This window comes from Gallinula chloropus (genome assembly GCF_964237585.1).
Source record: "Gallinula chloropus genome assembly, chromosome: 14".
NCBI lineage: Eukaryota > Metazoa > Chordata > Aves > Gruiformes > Rallidae > Gallinula > Gallinula chloropus.
The window spans coordinates 5,993,996-6,016,046 of NC_140099.1; the positions used below are offsets into that span (position 1 = coordinate 5,993,996).

The 22,051-nt window shown below is 38.6% G+C and overlaps 1 protein-coding gene across 2 annotated transcripts in view; it reads left to right on the forward strand.

Annotated features, from left to right (window-relative positions):
- JAG2 (jagged canonical Notch ligand 2) overlaps positions 1-22,051 on the forward strand; it is a gene marked incomplete at its 5' end in the record, with an annotated part of 66,773 nt that overhangs the window by 37,059 nt on the left and 7,663 nt on the right. Inside the window, 15 exons of one of the 2 annotated variants that reach the window (XM_084270459.1) lie at positions 7,306-7,436; positions 7,813-7,932; positions 9,341-9,454; positions 10,244-10,357; positions 10,888-11,001; positions 11,541-11,587; positions 11,859-12,032; positions 14,317-14,467; positions 14,757-14,921; positions 15,463-15,576; positions 16,880-16,993; positions 17,386-17,499; positions 18,455-18,571; positions 19,536-19,563; positions 20,558-20,643. In XM_084270459.1, the coding sequence (XP_084126585.1) occupies positions 7,306-7,436; positions 7,813-7,932; positions 9,341-9,454; positions 10,244-10,357; positions 10,888-11,001; positions 11,541-11,587; positions 11,859-12,032; positions 14,317-14,467; positions 14,757-14,921; positions 15,463-15,576; positions 16,880-16,993; positions 17,386-17,499; positions 18,455-18,571; positions 19,536-19,563; positions 20,558-20,643 (1,703 nt within the window). The remainder of the gene's footprint in view (positions 1-7,305; positions 7,437-7,812; positions 7,933-9,340; positions 9,455-10,243; positions 10,358-10,887; positions 11,002-11,540; positions 11,588-11,858; positions 12,033-14,316; positions 14,468-14,756; positions 14,922-15,462; positions 15,577-16,879; positions 16,994-17,385; positions 17,500-18,454; positions 18,572-19,535; positions 19,564-20,557; positions 20,644-22,051) is intronic. The other variant, XM_084270460.1, reaches the window with a different exon arrangement.

A 22,051-nucleotide genomic window follows, 5' to 3' on the forward strand; every position in this document is an offset into this window, starting at 1 on the left:
TAGGCTCAAACACCTTATGAAGTTGCCAAAGTGAATATAGAGAAGCTACAAGTGACAGTCTCCTTCCTTGATTAAAACTGTTGCCTTGAGTATGTTTGGTACCACTCATAAACTCAGTAGGCTTAACAGCTTAATCTTTCACTTCCTTGCAATCCAGAATGGTATGGGTTTGGCAGAAGTCCAGATAGGCCCTGTATCTAGGCTTGGTTGTCACGTTCCTGCCAGGGTAATGGTATTTTCAGAAGTCTTTCTACTTTTCCTGTTACCTTTGGATGTTTCAGTTTCTCTTCCAAAGCAAAACAAAAGGGAACAAATCCCTAACACTGCTCAGTTGTGTTCAGCTTCTGGAGCTGTGGTAGGGCCTAGATTATGTCCTCAGAAATGCAAAGCTTACTTCACACAGCTGTGATACGGAAGTGTCTTTAGAATAGGAAGACTAACTGAAAAGAATTAGAACTGGGATTGTTAATAGTACTTCAGTGTGAATATTTGTAAGGTGAACAAAGCAAGCATACAGCTTTTAAATTTTAAGTAATCAGAATTTTTTAGTTTGTGCTTGAACTGTCTGTTGACAGTTTGAACTGTCAGGCTTTGAACTATCTTTAGTCTTGAATTACTGTTGGAAGTACATGTGTCACAATTTTGGGTTTAGATGTTGGTGACTTTGTTTTTATTTAATCACATACTTATCACAGAAACATAGAATCTCCTGAGCTGGATGGGAATCATAAGGATCATCAGGTCCAACTCCTGGCTCCACACAGGGCCAGCCGGGTCAGAGCATGGGACTGAGGGCATCGTCCAGACACTTCTTGCACTCAGCCAAGCTCAGTGCTGTGACCACTTCCCTGGGGAGCCTGTTCCAGTGCCTGACCACCCTGTCAGGAGAGAACCTCTTCCTAATATTCAGCCTAAACCTCCCCCATCTCAGCTTCATGCATTCCCTCGGGTTCTATCACCAATTGCCGAAGAGGGGAGATTGGCACCTGCCCCTTCACTCCCCCATGTCAGTGCCAGTTGTAACCTTTCTGTTCCACTTCAGCCCTGCTTGTAAGGCTGATTTCTTGTGTTCAGCAGGGCCTGAAGGTGCTGTACTCCTCTCCCTTAATCTGTCACTATAAGGGTCAGTGTGTTCAGTACTTGCTTTACAGAGATGTAGGAACAAAGTTCTGAGTTGCAAAATGAGCTATGGCTGCCTGGAGTGTTGGGGGTGTAACAGTGTTCTAGCAATCCATTGTTAAATGTTAAAGGCTTGCATAGTCTTCCTGTCCTTTTCTGTCAGAGTTCTACCAATATCACTTGTGTTTTCCTGATGGTCAAGTGGATAACGTGGTTCACAAACCATGTTTGGGAACTCTGACTAAGCTTAAAATGGCTGTTGGATTCTTATAAACTTATTCTTGGGCACAAGCGACCTCAAAGTAGGTTGTTAGTGAAAGACTGTAGAGGACTAGCAAAAGATCCTAAATGATTGAATAAAGGAAACACAATGCTGTCTTCTAAAACTGGAGAGAAGGTAAGAGATGGGGAGCTCCCATACTGGCTAGATCAGATGGACATCTCAGAAGAACACAGATAGGTATATAACTTCTAAACATCTAGAAAATGCTCACAGATGAGTGCTAGCTTCAGTGGCATCTGACTACTTCAATTTCTGCAAGTTGGACTAGCTATGGTCCCCAAAGGGCACAGGGCTATTGTTTTGCAAGTATTGTATCACACCCTTGAGTTGAAAGAACTTGGGAAATTATTACAATCGCCATGTGTCTCATCTCCTAAGTTCTCTTTCCTGCTATCATAACCAGTATTCCTTTACTTATCTTTTTATATTTTACTGGTAAGCCTCCTGGGATTGTGAGTGAGTATTTGACAACTAGACATATTAACTTAGTGAAAAATAATGCCATATCTTGTTTCTTTATTGGTCATGGAACTGAGGCACGTTCTGCACTCGCTTCTTGGGTGGTAAGTGGGTAGAAAGGCACAGAATATATCCTAAAGGTGGATGCTGCTTCCAGGGGAATGGGAGTGGGTGTACACTAAATAAAAACATGTAGTACTTTAACCTGGGTCTAATAGCAGGTAGTGGCAGACAAATTAGAACAGTAGAAGAAAACAGCACTGACAGCCCAATATCCATTCTAAAAACACTTTTTTTATTGTTTTTAGTCTAGCTCTAGTCTGTTTTTGTGGCCTGAATGCCTATTTGCAGCTGGATCACATCAGCTCCTGATATACATTCTTACATTACCTTAGTTTAACCTAAAAGGAATCTAATTCCTCTGTTCCAAACAGCTCTGGTGTGACCCAACACACCTTCAATGGGAATGGATCAGGTAGTTCACTTAAGCACACTGCTGGTGTGAATCATGTGAATGTGATGCACCCTGAGAGCCATGCTACCTACAAGTTAACTGAGCAACCTTTCCCCATGTGTTCTGGGTAAACAATTTTGAACCATCCCCTCTAGCAGGTCCTTCACAAAACTCTGAATAAAGAATGTTAGCTTTCAATGGCCTCGTTTATTAGAGGAGAAAAAAGTTTGTACAGGAAAGGTTTGTATCTTTTGGCATAGTGAGGATACTGGGGGTGACAGGACAGGATGATAAATTTTCAGGTGATTAAATTTGAGCTCGATAATGAGCATCTTTTCCTTCCCTACTCACAAAAGTGTCATGCTTATTTCCAAGGTAGGAAAGTGGAGAAAACGATTTCTGAGGGAACTTAGTGCCATGCTAGCTGTGACATTGAATCCAGATGATTAGAATTGTAGGATCTCCTAGCAGTGAGACCATAGTACTGCCTGCCATGCAACAATTAATCTCTTAAAAGATTAAACAGACTTTCTTATAGTTATTTTAAGTAAATAACTAATATAAAGCTATTGTTCTGGCCTATGTAACACCATCCTGTTCACGTCATTAGAAAATTTAGTGGTTTTCCATTTAAGAGGGCTACTTCTCCCCCACCCCTGAATGATGCATTTTGCTTCTGCTCTTAATGTCACTGTTTTGCTTCGTTTTCCTGTGTTGAGTGTTTTGGCCACAGCTTCCAGTTGAAATATGAGTGGGAGAAGCTCCTTGCAAAGAGCTTGCTTAAAAAAATGGTGTGTAACTGTGGCACAATGATCTTTGCTTCAGCTTCCGTAGGATGTGCAAGATACTAGTACAGCATAACCTGTAGTAATTACAGGCTTGTACTGCATTGCCTAGATCCTCTTTAGGATTTTTCCAGTTTATTCTGATCAAGACTTGAAGTAATTTGGTTTTGTTTTCCTTCACACTCATGGTTTTAGGTGTGCTTGTACACTAAGTGCTGACAAAGCTCTGTAGCTAGGTGTAGAAAACAATTTGTTTAGGTATCCCCCTGTTCTTGTGTAGTATAAACCTTTTTGTAAGGTGAACCAGAGTAGCTGAGTGCTTGGATAAGACCTGTGATGGGAAGTTTCTCAGGCAAACTTCCTGCACAGAAAGCTCAGGGCTCTCACAGAATCAGGGAGTCATTCTCAAATAACCCAAAGAGACTGAACCTGGAAAATAAACCGTATCTGAAAATAGCTGATAGCTGAGTTAATATTGGCTGTTGAGAGCACTCTAAGGTTTTGATGTGTAATAAATGCTTTTCTTTTGGATAAGGAGGCATTAAGCAAGGTTCTGAGGGACCATGGTTTACAGGCCTTCAGGATCTGGCTACATCTCTTCACTTTTCCACATCGCTTCCATAACTGCCATTGTAGTATTTACCCTAAAATCCTGGAGTTTGGATGGACCCACACCCTGCCCAAAGAAAGCCTAGTTAGACCAGATTGCTTAGGGCCTTATCCTCACAAACAGTCTGTTTACACATAGCAACATGGGATCTTTTGAACACCTTGTGCATCTCATTCGGAAATGCTCAGTTTAAGCCTAGCTTTCACTAAGTAATTCTAACACAAACATCCTCAGAGGAAAGCAAAGACCATTATCAGCTTTTTCCTTAATTAGAACTGTTTCGGAAGAACATGGGAGAAGCACAGGTCTGTAGAGAAACCTATTTGATTGAATTTGAACAGTTTAGGTTTTTTAATAGCCTCAGGAAAAGAAGAAAAGTCCCAAATCTACGTTCTCCTTTCCTCACTCTCCTCCACCCCCACCCCAGCTCCTCTGAGTATCTTTGAACTTTGTGTAATGATGGATAGGATTCCTTGATACTAAAATTACTACTTTAATACTAGAGGCTTACTGTAGAAGCTCTTCCTTTCTTGTCCTGGAGTTCAGCTGTTGGAAGCCTTGCTTGCTTTTTGTAACCAAGTAGACACTATGAGTTGAATTATTGTGGCTTTGTGGACTTGTCAATGGCAACAGTGTTTTTCCTGCACAGTTGCAGTTTCTCTAATCTCAAGACTGAGACCTTATCTAGAAGTTTTGCTAATGTTGACTCCCCTTCCTCTAGCCTTGTATTTAAATTCGCATTTTTCTACTGCCACCAGACTGTCCTCTTGGGAATATGGAAGCTGTAAAGCATGTCTGTAGAATTATCAGGATCTTTTCTGCAAGTTTTTGGTTCCAAGACAACTAGAGATTGTTCTTCTGTCCCTATTGCGCTCTCTGTGTTAATCCTGACCTGAAGGGACCATGTGGTCTGTGAGCAGATGCCGGTACTGGTACTTCAGCCTTCCATCAGGAAGTTACTAAACTGTAACAATCTATTTATGGTAGCTTCTTTTGTACTGTTAATAACCCAGCAAGGGCTGAGATTAAGCCATCTCTGATTTTTTGGTTATAAAGGCAAGCTAGAGCTGATGAAGTCAGCAGAGGGGAAGGACAGAGGAAGCAGAATCTTGATTCCAATAAGAGTTTTCTTTGTCCCTTGAACAATGGGAATGCTTATGAATTCTCTAAATTTGGCTTTTTTTATTCAGATGTGAAAAGTGTAAGATTGCAGGAATTTCCAATAACTTATTCTCAACTGGGGGAGCAGCAGGGAAGAAGTAACTTTAGCCCACCATTGACTGCACTAACAATTTCCTGTTGGCTGCTACTTGAAAAGGAATTCTGTTGGGGCTTTTTTATAGGTGATGTTGCTCTTGTATCTGTTCTTTTAGGGCTTCCCTTAGTGGATTACTAAATTTTTATCTTTGGATTTATTTTTCTCATAAATTAGAATATGCCCATTTCTGGTATCATGTTATTGAGCACATCTTGCTCTTGGGGTGAGTGGAGATCCATGTAAACGTTATCTTTTTAGAAGGAAGTGGAATCAAAGCTGCTCTAGCACCTGCTAATGTAGGATGCGACCAGACTTCCTGTTCAAGAGGAAATCCTAATTTATTCTTCCTTGTAAACTGAAGGCTGATCAGCTTACCACATAGTAACCTTTTGACTTGTAAACACTGTGTTCCTTTGGACTGCTTTTAGCTTCTAGAAATTGTTTCCCTCGGCCTTGGTGGTGGCTTTAACAGTAAACTTTGACAGCATTGAACATCATGAAAAAGCAGCAACCCTCTTCTGCTATGCTGATTTTAAGTTAGGCATACCTACAAACTCAAGTAGGTCCTTACATGTCTTCAAGTTCTGAGAAGGTGGCTGTGTTTTTCTTTGCATTCTTAATCACCAGTGCAACGTGAAACAAAAACTTGTTATCCGTTGGGTATGGAAAATAAGTTGAGTTGTGATTATTTACTTTCTGATGGCAGGCTTTCAGCCCTTGAAAATGCTTGTTACATGTGGGTAGGGAGTTGGCTCTGGCTGGGATAGTGATGGTGAATCACTGGCATTAGTGCTAGGCTTGGCATGGATGGAGATTTGGGTTGGGGCCAGTAAAGTGAGTTACAGTGCTTTTTTTATTGTTTATTAACAGCCCCTGAAAAGATTTTTCTGTCCTTGAGGAGGAAGGAAGAGATCAAATTTAGCAGGAGCAGTATTTGCTTCCTCTTACTGCTAATACAGCAAAAGAAAGCTGCTTCTGAAATACATATGTGCTTTAGGCTTCTTACAGCCTTGTTTAGATGAGGACTTGGAACCCTCTGGGCTGGGTACACAGCTGGAGCTTGCTTTAGGGATCCTGTAAGTGAAGTTTTGAATGAGAAGCAGATACTGGGACAAAATACTCAAAGTAGTTCTAGAACTTCTTATATAAAAAAAAAACCCATCTTGCAAAGATCTGTGTCTAGATACCTTCTGCTAATGTGAATAGTAGAAATTGATTTTCTGTTGGGTTTTGGTATTATGACATTCAAAGCATGTTGGTAACAGAATGGTAGTGCTAAATCTTTAAAACAAAAAGTACAGTTTTCTCTCTAATGCCTTTTTTCCCCCTCTAGGCATTTTGGCTCTCCTGGCATGCATGTGCCCAACTCCCATTCAGTGTTTTTAAGCATCTCTTTGTTGTTAGTGTGGCTCTCAGATTGTTTATAAGAAACACTCTTAAAATAACAGGCCGAACAGGTTTGTTTTGTTGACCCAAAAGAGCAGCCTTACTAATTCTTTTTGATTTAAAAATTGTGTGAAATCTAGGTTTTTTTAAAAAACAAAAGCATTAGTATTTTTCTTTTTTAAAGTTCAGACTTTAAACACTTTTTCTGCAGCATGAACAGTTGGTTTTGTTAGCAGAATTCTGTTACAGTTAACATAAGGATGCTGGGCTCTGCAGAAATCTTGTGACAAAATTTCAACTCTGTTTAAAACAAGTTAATCATTAATGGCTTTTTATGTGCTCTCTCCTTCCTCAAAAGACCTTTCCTTTCTCCAAAGACCACTCTTTTCATGTCACTAGAGAACACTGAGGATATGATAGAATAAATCTGTAAAAAGGGCTCACTTCAGAAACTAAAATGCTGAGAAAATTCACAAGACGGCTGCATCTCTGGTTGTCGTGTTTTTTTCAAGACTGCAGTGCTCCAGAACAAACTAGCTAATAGCTTGAAAGATAACTTCATAGAGAGGAAAAAAAAACCCTATGTTGCTTGATGCAGTAAGCCCACAGTCATCTTTGGAACAGTAATTTCAACTTTTTTGTGTCAATCACAATTTTTGTCCTAGGGTGAGATGATAAAGGTGAGATTTCTAGTGAAAGAACTAATTTATGTACAGTGCTTGGCGTTATTTGTTACCATGGTGTATAATGCAGTTGGACAAAGGGAGTTTCAGTGAGGATGTTCAACAGGACTAGTGTGTCCCTCCTGAACAGGAGAGAGTTTTCTTATCTGTTGCACATTGAACAGTAGACCTTGTTCTTGAGAATGGTAAGTGTAGTGTTTTAAATAGATGTAATGCTGATAATTTAGCATCATGTTGCTAACTTTTAACATGTGAACTTACATCTTAGGTGTCATTATGGTTGGCAAGGACAGTTCTGTGATGAGTGTGTCCGCTACCCAGGCTGTGCTCATGGGAGCTGTAATGAACCATGGCAGTGTAATTGTGAAACCAACTGGGGTGGCCTGCTCTGTAACAAAGGTACTTAACATTAATGTACAGAAAAAATAAGTAAAGTTGCATGATTAACTGATAACTTATTAACCTTTTTATTTTCCTGCTAGTGTGCCACTACCTGAGTATTTCTGTGCCTAATTCTTTTTTGGCAGATGGTGCCTGAAAAATAAGTATAGAAAGTTTAAGACAAAAGGCTTGGAATGGTCCTAACTCATGCAGTTGCCTCTTGCTCATCATTCCCTGTTTCGTGATAGCAATGAGAAGACAGGCTAGCGGATGGAATACGGCGGTGAAGTGGGGGGGGAAATATGTTCAAGCCAGAAAGGAATCTGTATGTCTGACTAGGGATTAAAATGGTGAGACTTGTGTTCCCTGATGACTGACACTTTTCTCTGTCCAGATCTGAATTACTGTGGGAATCACCATCCCTGCCTGAACGGTGGAACCTGTATGAACACCGAACCGGACGAATATCGCTGCGCTTGTCCCGATGGCTACTCTGGGAAAAACTGCGAAATTGGTAAGTCTGGATATTGCTTTTGGCTTCAGAGATCTGAAACTCTTTCAAGCATGGCTATGTTCTAGTTAGCTGGCTGGTGTTTTTATATTGCTGCCTCTTTTTTGGTAGAGTGGAGGGCCTGTTTTCTCCCTTCTAAAACCTAGGGTGTGGATTTCTGAGCAAGGGGGAATATGGAAAGTGATGGTGTGCAGTTTGTACTTCCATCTTGAATGTTACTTTGTGTGACGGTGGGGATATGCCAGCTCTTAGGCTGGTTATTCAAAAAACAGCTGAAGAGAACAGAAGTGATGAAACCAGTTTCACTTGCACCTAGACAAGACTGAAAGTATTTCTCCCCTTTGGTTTCTTTCCTGTCTTAATTCAAACACTCAGCTGGGCTGTAGTCCCATGGAAATGGATTAGGTGCACCTTTCTTTGTTGCCTTTCTCTCTGCTTAGCCATTTTCTCATGTTGTGGCTTGCTTGCAGACATGCATCTTACAGAAGCTGGGGACTAAGAAGGTAGTAGTGATGAACACTTCAGTTCTAAGTGGTGTGGAGTTTTGGCCCAACTTTTAGGTGCCGGAATCTTGACTATCCTTTTTGATCAACTGAAACTTAATTTTTAAAATAATTTTTTAATATTAATCAGCAGCTTTAGGTACTAGTACGTAACATCCTAGAGAGTGTGAATTGTAGTTTGCAAGCTAGATAACATCTCTGAAAGAAAGATTTTGAAAGAGAAATGCTGGCAACAATTAGAAAGTCTTACCTACTAAGGGGGAGATGTTTTCATCTTTCCAAAAAGCTGCTTTGGCTTCTGAGAAGGAAAATATCAAAAGCAATGGTATGCAACTTGTCCCTTTTCAGGTTGATTGTTGCTTAGTGCAGCTTCTGCCAGTGTAACAGCCCTACATGGAGAAACAGCAAGCAGTGCTACCTATAATTGCAAGTAGCTCTGTTTGCTGTTTCCTGGGAATAGTATTAGAATGAAGCTAAACTGACCTTTGGATACGTTACTAATGCTGTTCAAACCTCTGTGTATGGCTTATCTGGTTTGTCTCATTGAGGGGAAAAAAAAGTTGGTGGAGCACTCCAGAGGTATAAGTGTGTAGCTTGAAGCAGTACTTAATGGAGGGCTTATCCAGCTCTTGGGATATTGAGATACGAGTGATTTCCCTGCCTTCAGGCTTTCTAGTCAGTAGATATGAAGGATGATGCACCTTCAGTAAAATCCTGCTTCAGACTCCTACTAGGAGTCTTACCCCCTGCAGCTGGGAGAGGGAGATTGCAAACTTGGGTACAGGCACCCCTCTACTCCTCATACTCTTAGTCCCTTTAATCAGAATTCAATCTTTAACCATGTAAGTTCTTCTTCATGGTTATTGGAAGATTGTTTAGCAGTCATTTATTTCTCTGTTTCTTCCCAGCGGAGCATGCTTGTGTATCTAATCCCTGTGCTAATGGTGGAATTTGTCATGAAATTTCATCAGGCTTCAAGTGTCACTGCCCATCAGGTTGGAGTGGACCAACATGTGCTATTGGTGAGTATGTGTTTACTGATGATTGGTTTGGAAGGGCTGATACAGCTTGCTCAGTAATTGTATTCTGTGGGTATGGAATTCAGTAGCCTTTTGCCTTACCTGTATTAACAGCTACATGCTGGGAGCTTCTGAAGAGATTAATGGTACTGTGTGGCCTGCAGTATCTGTTTGATGCACTTGAGGTCTGTGAATTATCAAAAGCACAGCTGGACCTGTTGCCAAAGCTTGTCAGACAATTTCTGACTCAAGCTGGCCAAAAGCAAAATACTGAATGGATTTGCTTTAAGAGATATAAAGATGAACATGAAAGGTTCTTCCCTTATTAACATAGCAGAAGAGTAGATTACTCAAATGCTGAAGTGTCTGATTTGAAGACATTAAGGACCTATGTATCTGGTTTGCATGTTGCCTGTGATTTGGAACACAAGATTTTTATCTGTTTTTGAACAGTAGCTGTCCTCAAAAAAGAAAAATACTGGTTAAACCTGTCTCCTGATACAGGGAACTCGACTTTCAGTGAATGTCTTACTTGTTGGCAGAATAACCAAATCATCGTGCTGTTTGCAGATAGAAAACTTCAGAGTTCTTTTCCCCCTCTTTCTCAAAGATGTGAGAAAAACCTAAGTAACAATTAGGTTAGAGGTGTTAGTCTGTTCCTAAACTTGCTTATTTGTACGTTCTTCCCCATCATCTCAAAATAACATAAATCCCCAAAACAACCAGACAAAAAACCCACGTGTTAAACTGGACTTTAAGCCATGTAACAGAAGGTACACTTTGACTTTCCAGATATTGATGAATGTGCATCTAACCCTTGTGCTCAAGGAGGGACCTGTATTGATGGTATTAATTCATTTGAGTGTATATGTCCACAACAGTGGATTGGAGCAACATGTCAGCTTGGTAAGTTAATTTACCTTCTAAAACTTTGAAGACCACTGGATATTATTCCTAAATAATGAATACTTCTCTGTGCTTCTGAATAGGATTTTATTGAAGAAAAGAGTGAAGATGTGTGTTGTATTTGGGTTCTTAGCTCTTCTTTAGTAATCTTAAAGACAGAAGTTTCAAGTATTCAACTACTTAATCCCCAATTTAAGCTAATTTATAATATAAACGCAGCACTGGTGATGGTAGCTCCTTCTTTGTGGTGGCAGAACAGTGACTATAAGCTTACAGAGGCAAGGGAGATTTGCCCTAACTAACATACTACCTTTTGAGTTTTGGGAAAGGGAAAAACCATTGTAACTTGCATGTGCTTCTCTAGATAAGTGTGCATTAAAAACCTGTGGTGTGTAAAAGGTTTTAGTGCCCTACCAATGTGTAATACGAGCTTCTGATGCTTGGTATGCACGGAAACTTTGCTGGGTGCTGTGGTAATCTGTTTCTGGGTTTGTTCTTTATTCTCTTCTTTCTTTTCTCTTCTTTCACAGATGCTAATGAGTGTGAGGGGAAACCCTGTGTTAATGCTTACTCTTGCAAAAATCTCATTGGTGGATATTACTGTGACTGCATTCCAGGATGGACAGGAGTAAATTGTCACATCAGTTAGTATTTCTTTAGTGTATATCTGTTGACCTTAGGGTGTTTTATTCTTTAAGAAAAGGTTTTATGATAAATGATCATACAAGAAACAATAACTGCTGTCAGGATTTTCCTAACTTCCAGTCCAGCAACTAAACAGAAAATACTGTTTGAGAATTTTAGAGGTGCAAATAATATTAAAATTTAAATAATATTAAAATGAGCTTAGATACACAATATACACTTACACAATTCTAATAAATCACACAACCCTGGTTTGAAGTGATATCATGTACTGATTCAATTTAAAATACTTTTTAGCTAAAATGTTAGACATGAAATTAGCTGATAGCATTTGATTTAATTACACTGCAATAGAAATATGTGATACATAATTCTCTATTACGTAATCTTTAAAATAAGAATCAATTGAAATAGCTTTCCATTGAAACATCTAGAAAAATGCTTTCTGAAAATTTTGATCTGCATTTTAATGCTAGACCTGTACTTTACAGCTTAGTCTTCAGTGTAAATTCTAATGCCTTGTATATTTTATCCATAGATATCAATGACTGCCATGGACAATGTCAACATGGAGGGACTTGTAAGGTAACTGTTGTTTATTATATGCCACATTGAAAATAAATCTAGTTCTGGTTAGTTATGAATTTTATAGTTTGCAGTTACAGGTTGGTTAAATGAAGTTAAATGTTAATAGTAGTATGGCATTTGCAGTCTCTTGCACCATTTCACAGAATAATTTTACATGGTGCTACTGCTGTTCAGAAATCCAGAATATAGAAATAAATGGAACTTGTGCAAGTTTCATCAATAAATAAATCTTTTCACTTTTACTCTGCCCTCTCCCCACCCTGTGAAGGATGAAGTGAACGGTTACCATTGCTTATGCCCTCGTGGCTTCACAGGAAAAAACTGTGAGACAGAAATAAATGAGTGTGAAAGCAATCCATGCCAGAATGGAGGCCGCTGCAAAGACCTGGTCAATGGATTCAGTTGCCTGTGTTTACAGGGCTTCTCAGGAGTCTTCTGTGAGGTGAGAACAGTGGTGACATTACTGCAATGCTTGTCATGGACTGAATTCTTGAAAGAAATACATCTCCAGGTTTAAATGCGAGTAACCCAAGGCTCAAGCACTACTGACTTAACGTAGCTGTTACTTGACACTCTGAATAGGCAAACTTCTTGTACAGTGCTGTCATAGTAGCTGTAGCACTTGAATTTGCAGCCTGATAAACTGCAAGTTGTTGCACATAGGTGTTGGGCCTACTAAATGTTTTAAGACTTAAAGTACTCCTTAAGCTTAATGTTTTTCTTCTGACCTGTGTCCTTCTGCTATACTAGAATTTTTGAGTTCGTCATTGTAGTAACTCTGGAGTACATAAATCAGTTCATTTCAGGTAATCCTACTGCTGTTGGTAGGATTATCTGCATAATTAAAGGCAGACAGATACACAGGTATTAGCTAGCAAACTTTTCTGCTTAAAATAATTTTAGGAACACATCATTCTAGTGCTTAAATAAGGGTTTAGATCTGAAATACTGAAATGCTAGTGGTAATTCATGAAGTGTACTTCATGATAATGAAGACCTACTTCTCTATAGTGAAGGCATTCGACTCTTCAATGTAAAATTATATTGCCCAAAGTGTAGCTTCTGAGGTTCTTGGATAGCCAGACTCATGAAAGTGTTAGGTGAGCAAGATTATGTCAGCTGGAGGCATTGGGTTAGGATTTGGTTGTATTTGCCCCAGAATTTCTCATGGAAGACACTGGAGTGATGTCTCAAGTGCTAAAATAGTTTTATTGTATATAATTTGCATTGTTAAATAAAAAGTCGAATTTTATTCAAAATTAAAAAGGGCTGCACATACTGACCAGTTTAAAGCTGTTGTAGTACCTAATAGCTCCTGTTACCATTTCTACATAAGGATCATAGCTTCAGTGCTGTACTTCTAGCTGATTCATACCATACTGTGTAATTAAAGTTTTAGCAAATCTGTTTGAGTAATAGGGGGGAGTTGGCTGCCTGCCTTGAGTGTTGCAGGAAATATCTACCATTGATTCCAGATGCTAAAGTACCAGCTACTGAACTTGCATTGGGAAGGGGAAATTTACACTAATGGAAGGAAACAAATGGAGACATCTGATAGAGAAGATCAGATAATCTTTCTCAGACCTTAGCTATTTTTTGTAGTTTGCTTTGAATGTTCCATATAAGACCATGAAATAGCTTGCTGAAAATCTGTCTTGCAGCTAGAATTGTATGGGCTTCTCTGACTTAAATACTTAACACCATTTGTGTTCCTTCTGCTTTGGTTAGCTTTTTTCCTATTTAGCTATGGAACTACTAAAGATAGGGACCAAATCCACTGTTGGACTTACACCTTATACAAATTTATCTTTCTCAAAAGACATGTGAAGAGGGGAAAAAAAAATCACTTGAGGGGAGGAAAGCAATTGTTAAGAATAACAATTTGGAGAAAAGATGCTGCGATGTAACAATATCCCTTTTGGGGCTGGTTGGTGCATTTTGAGGCTGGGCTTGGGCATCTCTAATTAGTGATCTTGTATGTTAATCTATGATGTAGAAGAAGCAGAATTAATTTGCTTATAGCAGTTTGTCTGTGTTTAAGGGTTGTGTTATGGAAGTTAGGTTTAAACTTTGCTTTTTTTAACCAGATGGTGAGGAGTGTTCAAAATACACCTAGTATTTCTGTGTGTGAACTGGCAGGGTGATAGTATTTATAAGGATAAACAGGCTGGTCTAACCAGACCAGCTTTGAGCAGGAGGTGGGAGTAGCTGACCTCTAGAGGTCCCTTCCAGGCTTTATGGTTCTGTCAGAAATTCTATGTGTGAAGATGGGAAGAGAAGTTGCTCTGGAGAATCACTGCTTGTGTTTAAGATTCTGTGTATTTTAGTGTCTTGCAGACACCCAGTTGAGAAGAGCACTTGCTTTAGAGCACCTAATATGTGGGTGGGAAGGACAGAAAATTAACTTATACTGATCCAGAGTAATCAGTGAGATGTCACTTAGTGGCTTGGTTTTGCTAGCTAAGTTATGGTAAATGTGCTTACTCAGCCTCCTGCAAAGGGGAGTCTCTTTTCAGCAGTATCAGAAATGCTTTGTGTTAGGGTTGACAAGCACAAAGCATTTTTGTCTGTGTTGCAGGATGGAATGCAATATATATGATTCATAAACCTTCTGAAAACGTAAAGCTCCTTTTAAATTATCTTCATCTGTGTCTTTGGCAACACAGATAATGGTGCTGACTCCTGGGACACGAAGCAGCTGCTGCTAACTGTGGTCTCTCTTACAGATGGATATTGATTTCTGTGAGCCTAACCCTTGCCAGAATGGGGCTAAATGCTATGATCTGGGAGGAGATTATTACTGTGCCTGCCCTGATGACTATGATGGAAAGAATTGTTCTCATCTCAAGGACCACTGCAAGAACAATTCTTGTAAAGGTACCTGCTGTTCTACAGAAACTTGTTTTTTAATGTACCACCAGTATATTAAAAGAATAGTATTTCTAGAAATAATGCAGAGGTTTTTATTGTACTCACTTGACCTTTGTGAAAGTATAAGGCAGTGAGAAGAAATGATTGTAAGGGTCTTGGTTTATAAAGATCTAGAGGGTAGCTTAAGAGTTAACTTTTAAATTGTGGTTAATCTTAATTTTTGATAGCTCTTTTTTAAAACAAAAGAACTGCTGAGTGCTGCTGATTATTAGTCTCATATTATACTTCTTTTTAGTAATAGACAGCTGTACAATAGAAGTCTTCACCAATGCTACCCAAGAAGGAATCCGTTTCATTTCATCTAATGTTTGTGGGCCTCATGGAAGGTGCATTAGCCAGCCAGGAGGAAACTTTACTTGTGCCTGTGAAAGAGGTTTTACTGGAATATACTGTCATGAAAGTAAGTAAGAGTTTCTTCTGTGATGGTTTTATTGCTCTAAAACTTTCTTCAAGGTTTTTTTATGAAGCTTTACAATAAAACATTAAGCTTTTAATAAAGTCACATAGAGCATTTCAGGTGTACTGCTTGAAATCCAGTTTCTTCTGGTAACAGTTGTCTTTGTAGAGGTTCTTGCTTCCTCTGTGAAGAAAGACCCTGGTTTTAGTCCAACTTCAATGTGAATGTCTCTGTACCTGTATGTAGAGTCTTGCAAGAAGCCATGGATTTCTCCAACACAATGATGACAAAGAAGGGACAGCTACATTAACACACAGCTTAAGTGCATGTGTATTGCTGTTCCAGGTATTTTTTGAACACCTGGATATTTTTGCCAGATAAACTTAATGATCTGTATTGAGAATACATCTAGAAACCTTACCAGGCTTGAAAACTAATGTTTAATGCAGTATAACTGTGCTTCTTTTCCTAAAGATCTGAGTGTAGCATTCTTCTAGGTAGGTGAAGACAGTCTTGAGCAATAATTGTTGACTTTCTGTCATAGATATCAATGATTGTCTTGGGAAACCATGCAAGAATGGTGGGACATGCATCGATGAAGTTGATTCATTTAGATGTTTCTGCTCAAGTGGCTGGGAAGGAGAATTGTGTGACACCAGTGAGTACTGCTAAGCATTGCAGGGTCAAATATTACAGCTTTGTTGTCACAGTGATGGCTGGTATATGGTTAATAATCATAGGCTAGTTTCCCTGTTCTATAATTACAGTCTAGCCAATGTTGTTGGCAAAAGTATTTTCAAGATGATTTTTGGGAAGCAAATCTAAAAGGCTCAGTTCTTGTAACAGGACAAAAACCTGATTCTTTGGTGTAGCTCATGATCTATCTTAGGAGGAAAGAACTTATCTCCTGAGGTGAGGCAGAAGTGCTGTTGAAAGGTCTACTCGTTATGTTGCTTTTATTCCTGTAAGTATATGTACTTAGTGCTTACTGTGAGTAAAAGTTTGCCCTAACCTAATTAAGCATACATAGTAAAAACTTAAAGCTTTTTAGCTTTGTCAGTGCAAGCTATAATGTGCTTCCACCTTACTGCAGGAATTTATAAACTTTTCTATTCCTTTATTAAGAAAAGAACTGCTGAAGCCTGAATTTTTACTGGCTGAATATGAGTAGTTGTTCTGTATTCTGTTTCAGTGGACCTTGGTTGACAAAGTAGTGTACTAACCCAGTTCATGGCTAAGTTACCTCAGAGGAAACTGCAGCTGGTTCTTTTTCAACTAAACTGTAGCCTCTTCTAAAACATGACAATACTGAGACTAACAATGGAACATGCACCAAGTGAGATGTGAAATAAAGACTTAGCAATAGCTGCCAAAAGCTTCTTGTCAAAATTGCTTTTAGTGAGGTCTAAGTGATGTTCAGTCTGTAATGGTTATGTTCTACTTATTAAAATGTTTGTTTCAAGTGAAAATAATTTTCTGTAAAATTCATGTATGTATATGTTTATGTGTATTCACACACTGTAAGTGTGTGTATGTGTATTGCTAAGTCATCTAATGACTTTAAATCTCTGTATTTTGAGACACAGGAGAGGGAATTGTAACTGCCTCATGTGGATGTCCCAAGTTGGGGCTCCTTCTCTACGTGTTGTCGTCCTTACTAGAAAGTTTCCTGTGAAGTTCAGAATACAGCTGTTAGCTCAAATAATGAAACTACTTTGGTGCTCTAAAGTCAAGCTGAATGATACAATTTCTTTTAAGCTGGCAGAAAATCTTTTATATTTCATGTTGTTCACTGTTAAAGGAAAGGGTTTTTCCTTGCTCACATAAAGATAACACCCTAATTAATAGGAACACTGTTTCACTGAATAGAACAAAATTCATTTCTGTTGATAAAGAACTATTTTATCCTTTGTCATGGCCTTGGCTAGGCTACATCATCTAATTTGAGTAACTTCTTCTAGATTTCAATGACTGTTCTCCAAACCCATGTCACAACGGTGGCCGATGCATTGATTTGGTAAATGACTTCTATTGTGAGTGTAAGAATGACTGGAAAGGCAAAACTTGCCATTCACGTAAGTGTTCTTTACTTTGATCCTTAGTTTACCCAATGATTTGTTTTCTTTCTTCTCAAGAGACTAGAGTTCCTGAAATTTAAAATCAAACAATTGCAGTGAAATAATAGGCATATTTTCATTACTTCTACCAGTTTCCCAGCAGCGAAATGGAATGTTCAAAAAACCTATTCCTTCATGTAGTGAAATAGTGTTGTAAGAGATGCCCTTAGATTCCACTCTTCTGGTTGTTTACTGTAATACAGTGAGTGGAACGATGCTTTTCTAGTACTGTTGCATTTAAATATGATGTCTCTTTAAAAGCAATTTTTGGTGAAAAAGTACCTGCACTTAAAATTCAGCAAGACCAATGGAAATTAACACTGGTTTAACTTTTTTATTTTGGTGTATAGGTGAATACCAGTGTGATGCAAATACTTGTAGCAATGGTGGAACATGTTATGATGATGGAGATACATTCCGTTGTTCGTGTCCTCCAGAATGGATAGGAAGTACTTGTAACACTGGTAAGCTTGTTAAATTGTGTGCAGATAAAGCTGGAGGAAGTAGAGAAGTGTTTAAATAATATTGAACTGTTTACTAAATAGGCACACTGTTCTTGTTGGCTAGTTCAGAGCTGTTCCAGTTGCCTGGTGACTTAAGATCAAAGTGACTTCTTCCATTCACCTGACATGATACTGGTTTTTAGGAAGCTGGTTCTCCACAGGCTGCTTGCGTGGTCTTTTACATAACTTCTAAGCAGATTTGGAACACTTGGACTTGACTGCTCTATTAACCTTTACACAGGCTCTCTAAAGACTTTCTTGGGAGCTTAATCCCTCGCTTTGCTCAAAGGTTTGTAATGTGATTAAAGCTGCGATGGAGAGGTGTTGGGAGCAGACACAATGAGGACAAGGGAAATCTTCCTTGGAGCTTTTTGCAGGTTCACTGCCTGCTGCAGGGAACTACAACTGGTCTTTTGGGGGATTGAATCTAGTCTCCATGGTATGTTTTTCTGAATAGGAAGCTCTCCATTAAGACCAAGGAGTTGGATGAATGTAACTTAGTACAGCTTTTATACATTTTTAGACACAACTGCAGCATTTCATCAAAATCAGAGATTGAAATACTAGTATTTTATTATGACCTCGTGACCTTATTTATTACACCTTATTACACCTCGTGACCTGGGCAGCTCACTGCTGAAATAGGAATTTAGCAGTATTTGAAGGATGCTTATACAGATGGGGAAAGTTAGATATTCTTTTTCACAAAACTTCATGGTTCAATCAAACAGAACTGGTATGATGGTGAAGGTAAATGAGAGGTGATCATGCAATGTGACTTTTTTAGGAGTCTTGACCTTGTAAGTCTTGCACTGTTGACTTAAATGCTACTCAGGATTGTGATATTGACACATCCAGATGATGATAGATACTTTTTGCTTTCTGTTCTAAAATGAGACCTCTTCTGTTTTCAAAGCTAAAAACAGCAGCTGTATTCCAAACCCTTGCATGAACGGTGGAACATGCGTTGGCAGTGGAGATTCCTTTTCTTGCATCTGCAAAGAAGGATGGGAAGGACGTACATGCACACAGAGTAAGACTCTTCTTTCTTCCCCTGCATTCTCCTGGGGTATTAGGAATGTTTGGCAGAGAGCTGTTAACTGAAACAAAGCAAGTTTATATAGTTCATGTGCCAAAATATCTGAATCACTTAGGGTGGGAGGTAGGTAATGAAAAAGATGCTGGAATAATGAATGAAAACTTGTTATGTTTCTTTAGGCACCTAGTGTCTGCCAAAATAAGACTTATGTCCTTCTATAGAAATACAATTTTGGGAACATACAGAGTGGAAAAATAATTACAAAAACAATTTCAATAATGAACAGTATGTGGAAAGGCAGGCAGTAGTGTATACTCCATTTTATTTGAGGGTAGCACTTAACTACTTGGATATACAGTACAGTGAATTGATTAGGTGGAGTGAAGCCTGCAACTTTGTCTTATTACCTTTTCCAAGGTGCAGCATTAGGGGGGAGGAAATCTAAGCAGGAGCTCTGTACTCTTAAGTCTACTGTGAAATTACTGTTCTACTGATGCATGCTGTTTTAATGTTGACAGTGCTAGTTATAAATGCTAACAAATAACTTGGAGCCTTTTATAAAGGAGAAGACTTAAGAAATCTGGCTAGATTCATGTATACATATGAAGTGCCAAAGCAATAGTAATCCTCAGGAAGCTGTTAGAGGCTGGTTGAATTATCAGCTACTATTGCATTCAGTACCCTGTTTTATTTCTGTTACGTTGTCGTCATGCTACCTGTCAGGATCTCAAAATACACTGAAGTTGTAAAACTTTGCATTTGTCAATATCTTCATAAAATTTAAGGTATTTCATTGATCTGTTAGGTCTAATTGAATTTTCGTGGCAAGTGTAGAAGACAACTTTTAATTCTGTATTTTGCTTTGCTTTCCTTGTAAAACAGTGTTCTTGAACTATAGTATTCTATGTTAGAAAATAAATATGCCACTAGTTACACAAGTCTGTATTCTTTTTTATAGATACCAATGACTGCAACCCTCATCCCTGGTAAGTATGTGAACTCCAATTCTGTACCTACTGTGAAAACAAAAGTGATCACAGTAGTATGGATTGCCATTCCAGATTAGAACTAATTCTACCCTAAAATAATCAAAGCCAGCCTCAGTGAAAGTCCTAAAACAATTTTTTGCTATGCCTTATCTGTCCTTTGACAGCAACAAAAGCCACAGAATAGTTCTAAGTTGATCAATGTATGAACAGATAAAAGTATTTTAGTGTGGTCTTCATGCCAAAACTGACTGGTAAATTACTGTGATATAAAATAAATTAGACTTGATAATGTTTAAAAAATCTAGGAGTTTTATGAGAAATTAATTTGAAATAATTTATAGATAATATTTTTCCTTTTAGATCAAATATTATTTATAAATGTGTGTAAAAACAAAGTTAACTTTTGGAAGATACAATTGGAGCATTTTAAATGTAGATGTTGAAAAATACTCAGATGTAGATGAAGCCAGCCATCTACCTTATATTTCTCTGTCCATTCTGATGCAATAATCTGTACTTTAGACAATGTATTAGAAAAAAGAAAAATGTGCAGAAGCTTGGGCTTTCTCTGTAGTCACTTTACAGTGCTCCTTGGTCTCCTTACTTTCTTTTGATACACCTCTCCATGCATGCTTGCACTTCTGCAGTGTTGCTGTTCTAACACGTGAATTTCTAAGCAATACGGTTTGTTTAGGTTATGCTTTCTCTCTTGATGGGAATAAAATGCCCCCCTAAGCAGCAGCAAAAAGTTTAATTAACAGATCTTTAATTAGACATCAATGAAACAATGTCAGATGGCTTAAGTAGATTTGTATTATGATTTAGGAGGGACTTTTTAATTCTGCATTGTTGAACAGTGAGAAAGGACTATAAATAGGGACAACAGAAATTTATCTTTGAACATGCTGCAGGGGACCTGTGGGTTTTACTCATCTTTAGTGAATATGCTCTGAGAATGCTTGGTGTAATGGTAGGTTTGCTATTTTTACAGTTACAATGGAGGCATCTGTGTCGATGGTGTGAATTGGTTTCGATGTGAATGTGCACCTGGATTTGCTGGTCCTGACTGCAGAATTAGTAAGTACTTGTATGGGTAAAGACCTGAAAGGTTGTACCACTCTGACACACAAATCAGAATGGCCTGTGACCCTTTTTGCATTAGGTTAGCTGAATTCCTAATAAAGCAGAAGCCACCAGTTAGGCAGGTACTGATACCTTGTAAATAATAGGAACCTAAGTTGCCTTCTTACTTGTATTAAATAGAACTGAAATGAGTTGGCTTTAATTATACTCAGACTTGATAATCACATATCTAGATCCAGATACACGATGAGAGATACTGAATTCTCCTTCTCCAGACAAGAAATGCAAAAAAAGACTATTTGTCATTAAAGACAAACACTGTGAACTTGTAATGGGACTCCAGGCATTTTTCTTGTTTAGACTATATATGAAAGGAGTAGCTCTGACAAAAATGCCCCTTATGGTGTTTTAATAGTCACTTCTTTCAGCATACAGAGGCTGGAGAATCTTAAACCACCCTAGCCTGAAGAGAGGAGGAAAGAGGCATAAACCCTGCAGTAGTTCAAATATGTTTGCATAAAACTTCATGTTAGGTCACTTCTGAAAGAAGCTTGAATAGAACCAGAGGCCATTCCACACTCACATGGTGTTTTCCATTGCTTACATGGGTAACAGTTCCACTACCACCATTTGTCATGTTCTAAGTCCAGTCCTTTTAACATAGATGAGCTGATACTGTAGATTAGTCAAGAATTGGTGTTTAAATGGTTTTTCTGAGGGATTGGAGTGAGCATTTTCTATGGAAGGAAATCTTTTGAAAGAAGGTTTGGAAGGGAATGGTTATGGTTGAAAAGGAAGCAGTTGGTGCTTGTGGCTCACAAATTGACAGGTTGGTTTCTGTTGCCTTTGTTGGTAGACTGTTGTAGAGCTTTAGTATTGGCCACTTCCCTGGGATAACAAGTAACACATTGCTGTGCATCTGATTGGACTGTGCTTCCCTGCCTTTTTTGATAGATATCTACAGTTCTGAATCTTTGAAGGTTTTTAAGAGGCTGTTGTGCTAAGTGTGTATGTACTAAATTAATCTATCGACTATTTTGAGGTTATTAAGAAAAGTAGCATCAAATGTCTGTTACTTGAAAAGTCTATTCCTTATGAGGAACTGTGATAGCTTAGTTTGAAAGTCACTCTTGAGCACTGTTGAGCCAATTCATTGTTCAGCTCTTGCACTGTGATAGCTTCCTGAAAACATGTGCTTTTCTAGGAAGCCTAAATGTATGAGATTTAGTGCCAGAATGGGATATGGGACCTCAGTTCCTCAGCTGTATGTGGAGAAGACATTAGCACCTTCAGCTGTCCAGCTGCTCCGAGAGATGAGTCAGCATGAGTGCTGCTTTGATCACCAGAACTTCAATTAGGGTGCAATTGCAAGAAATCTGTTAGAGGCTACAGCTAGAATCTG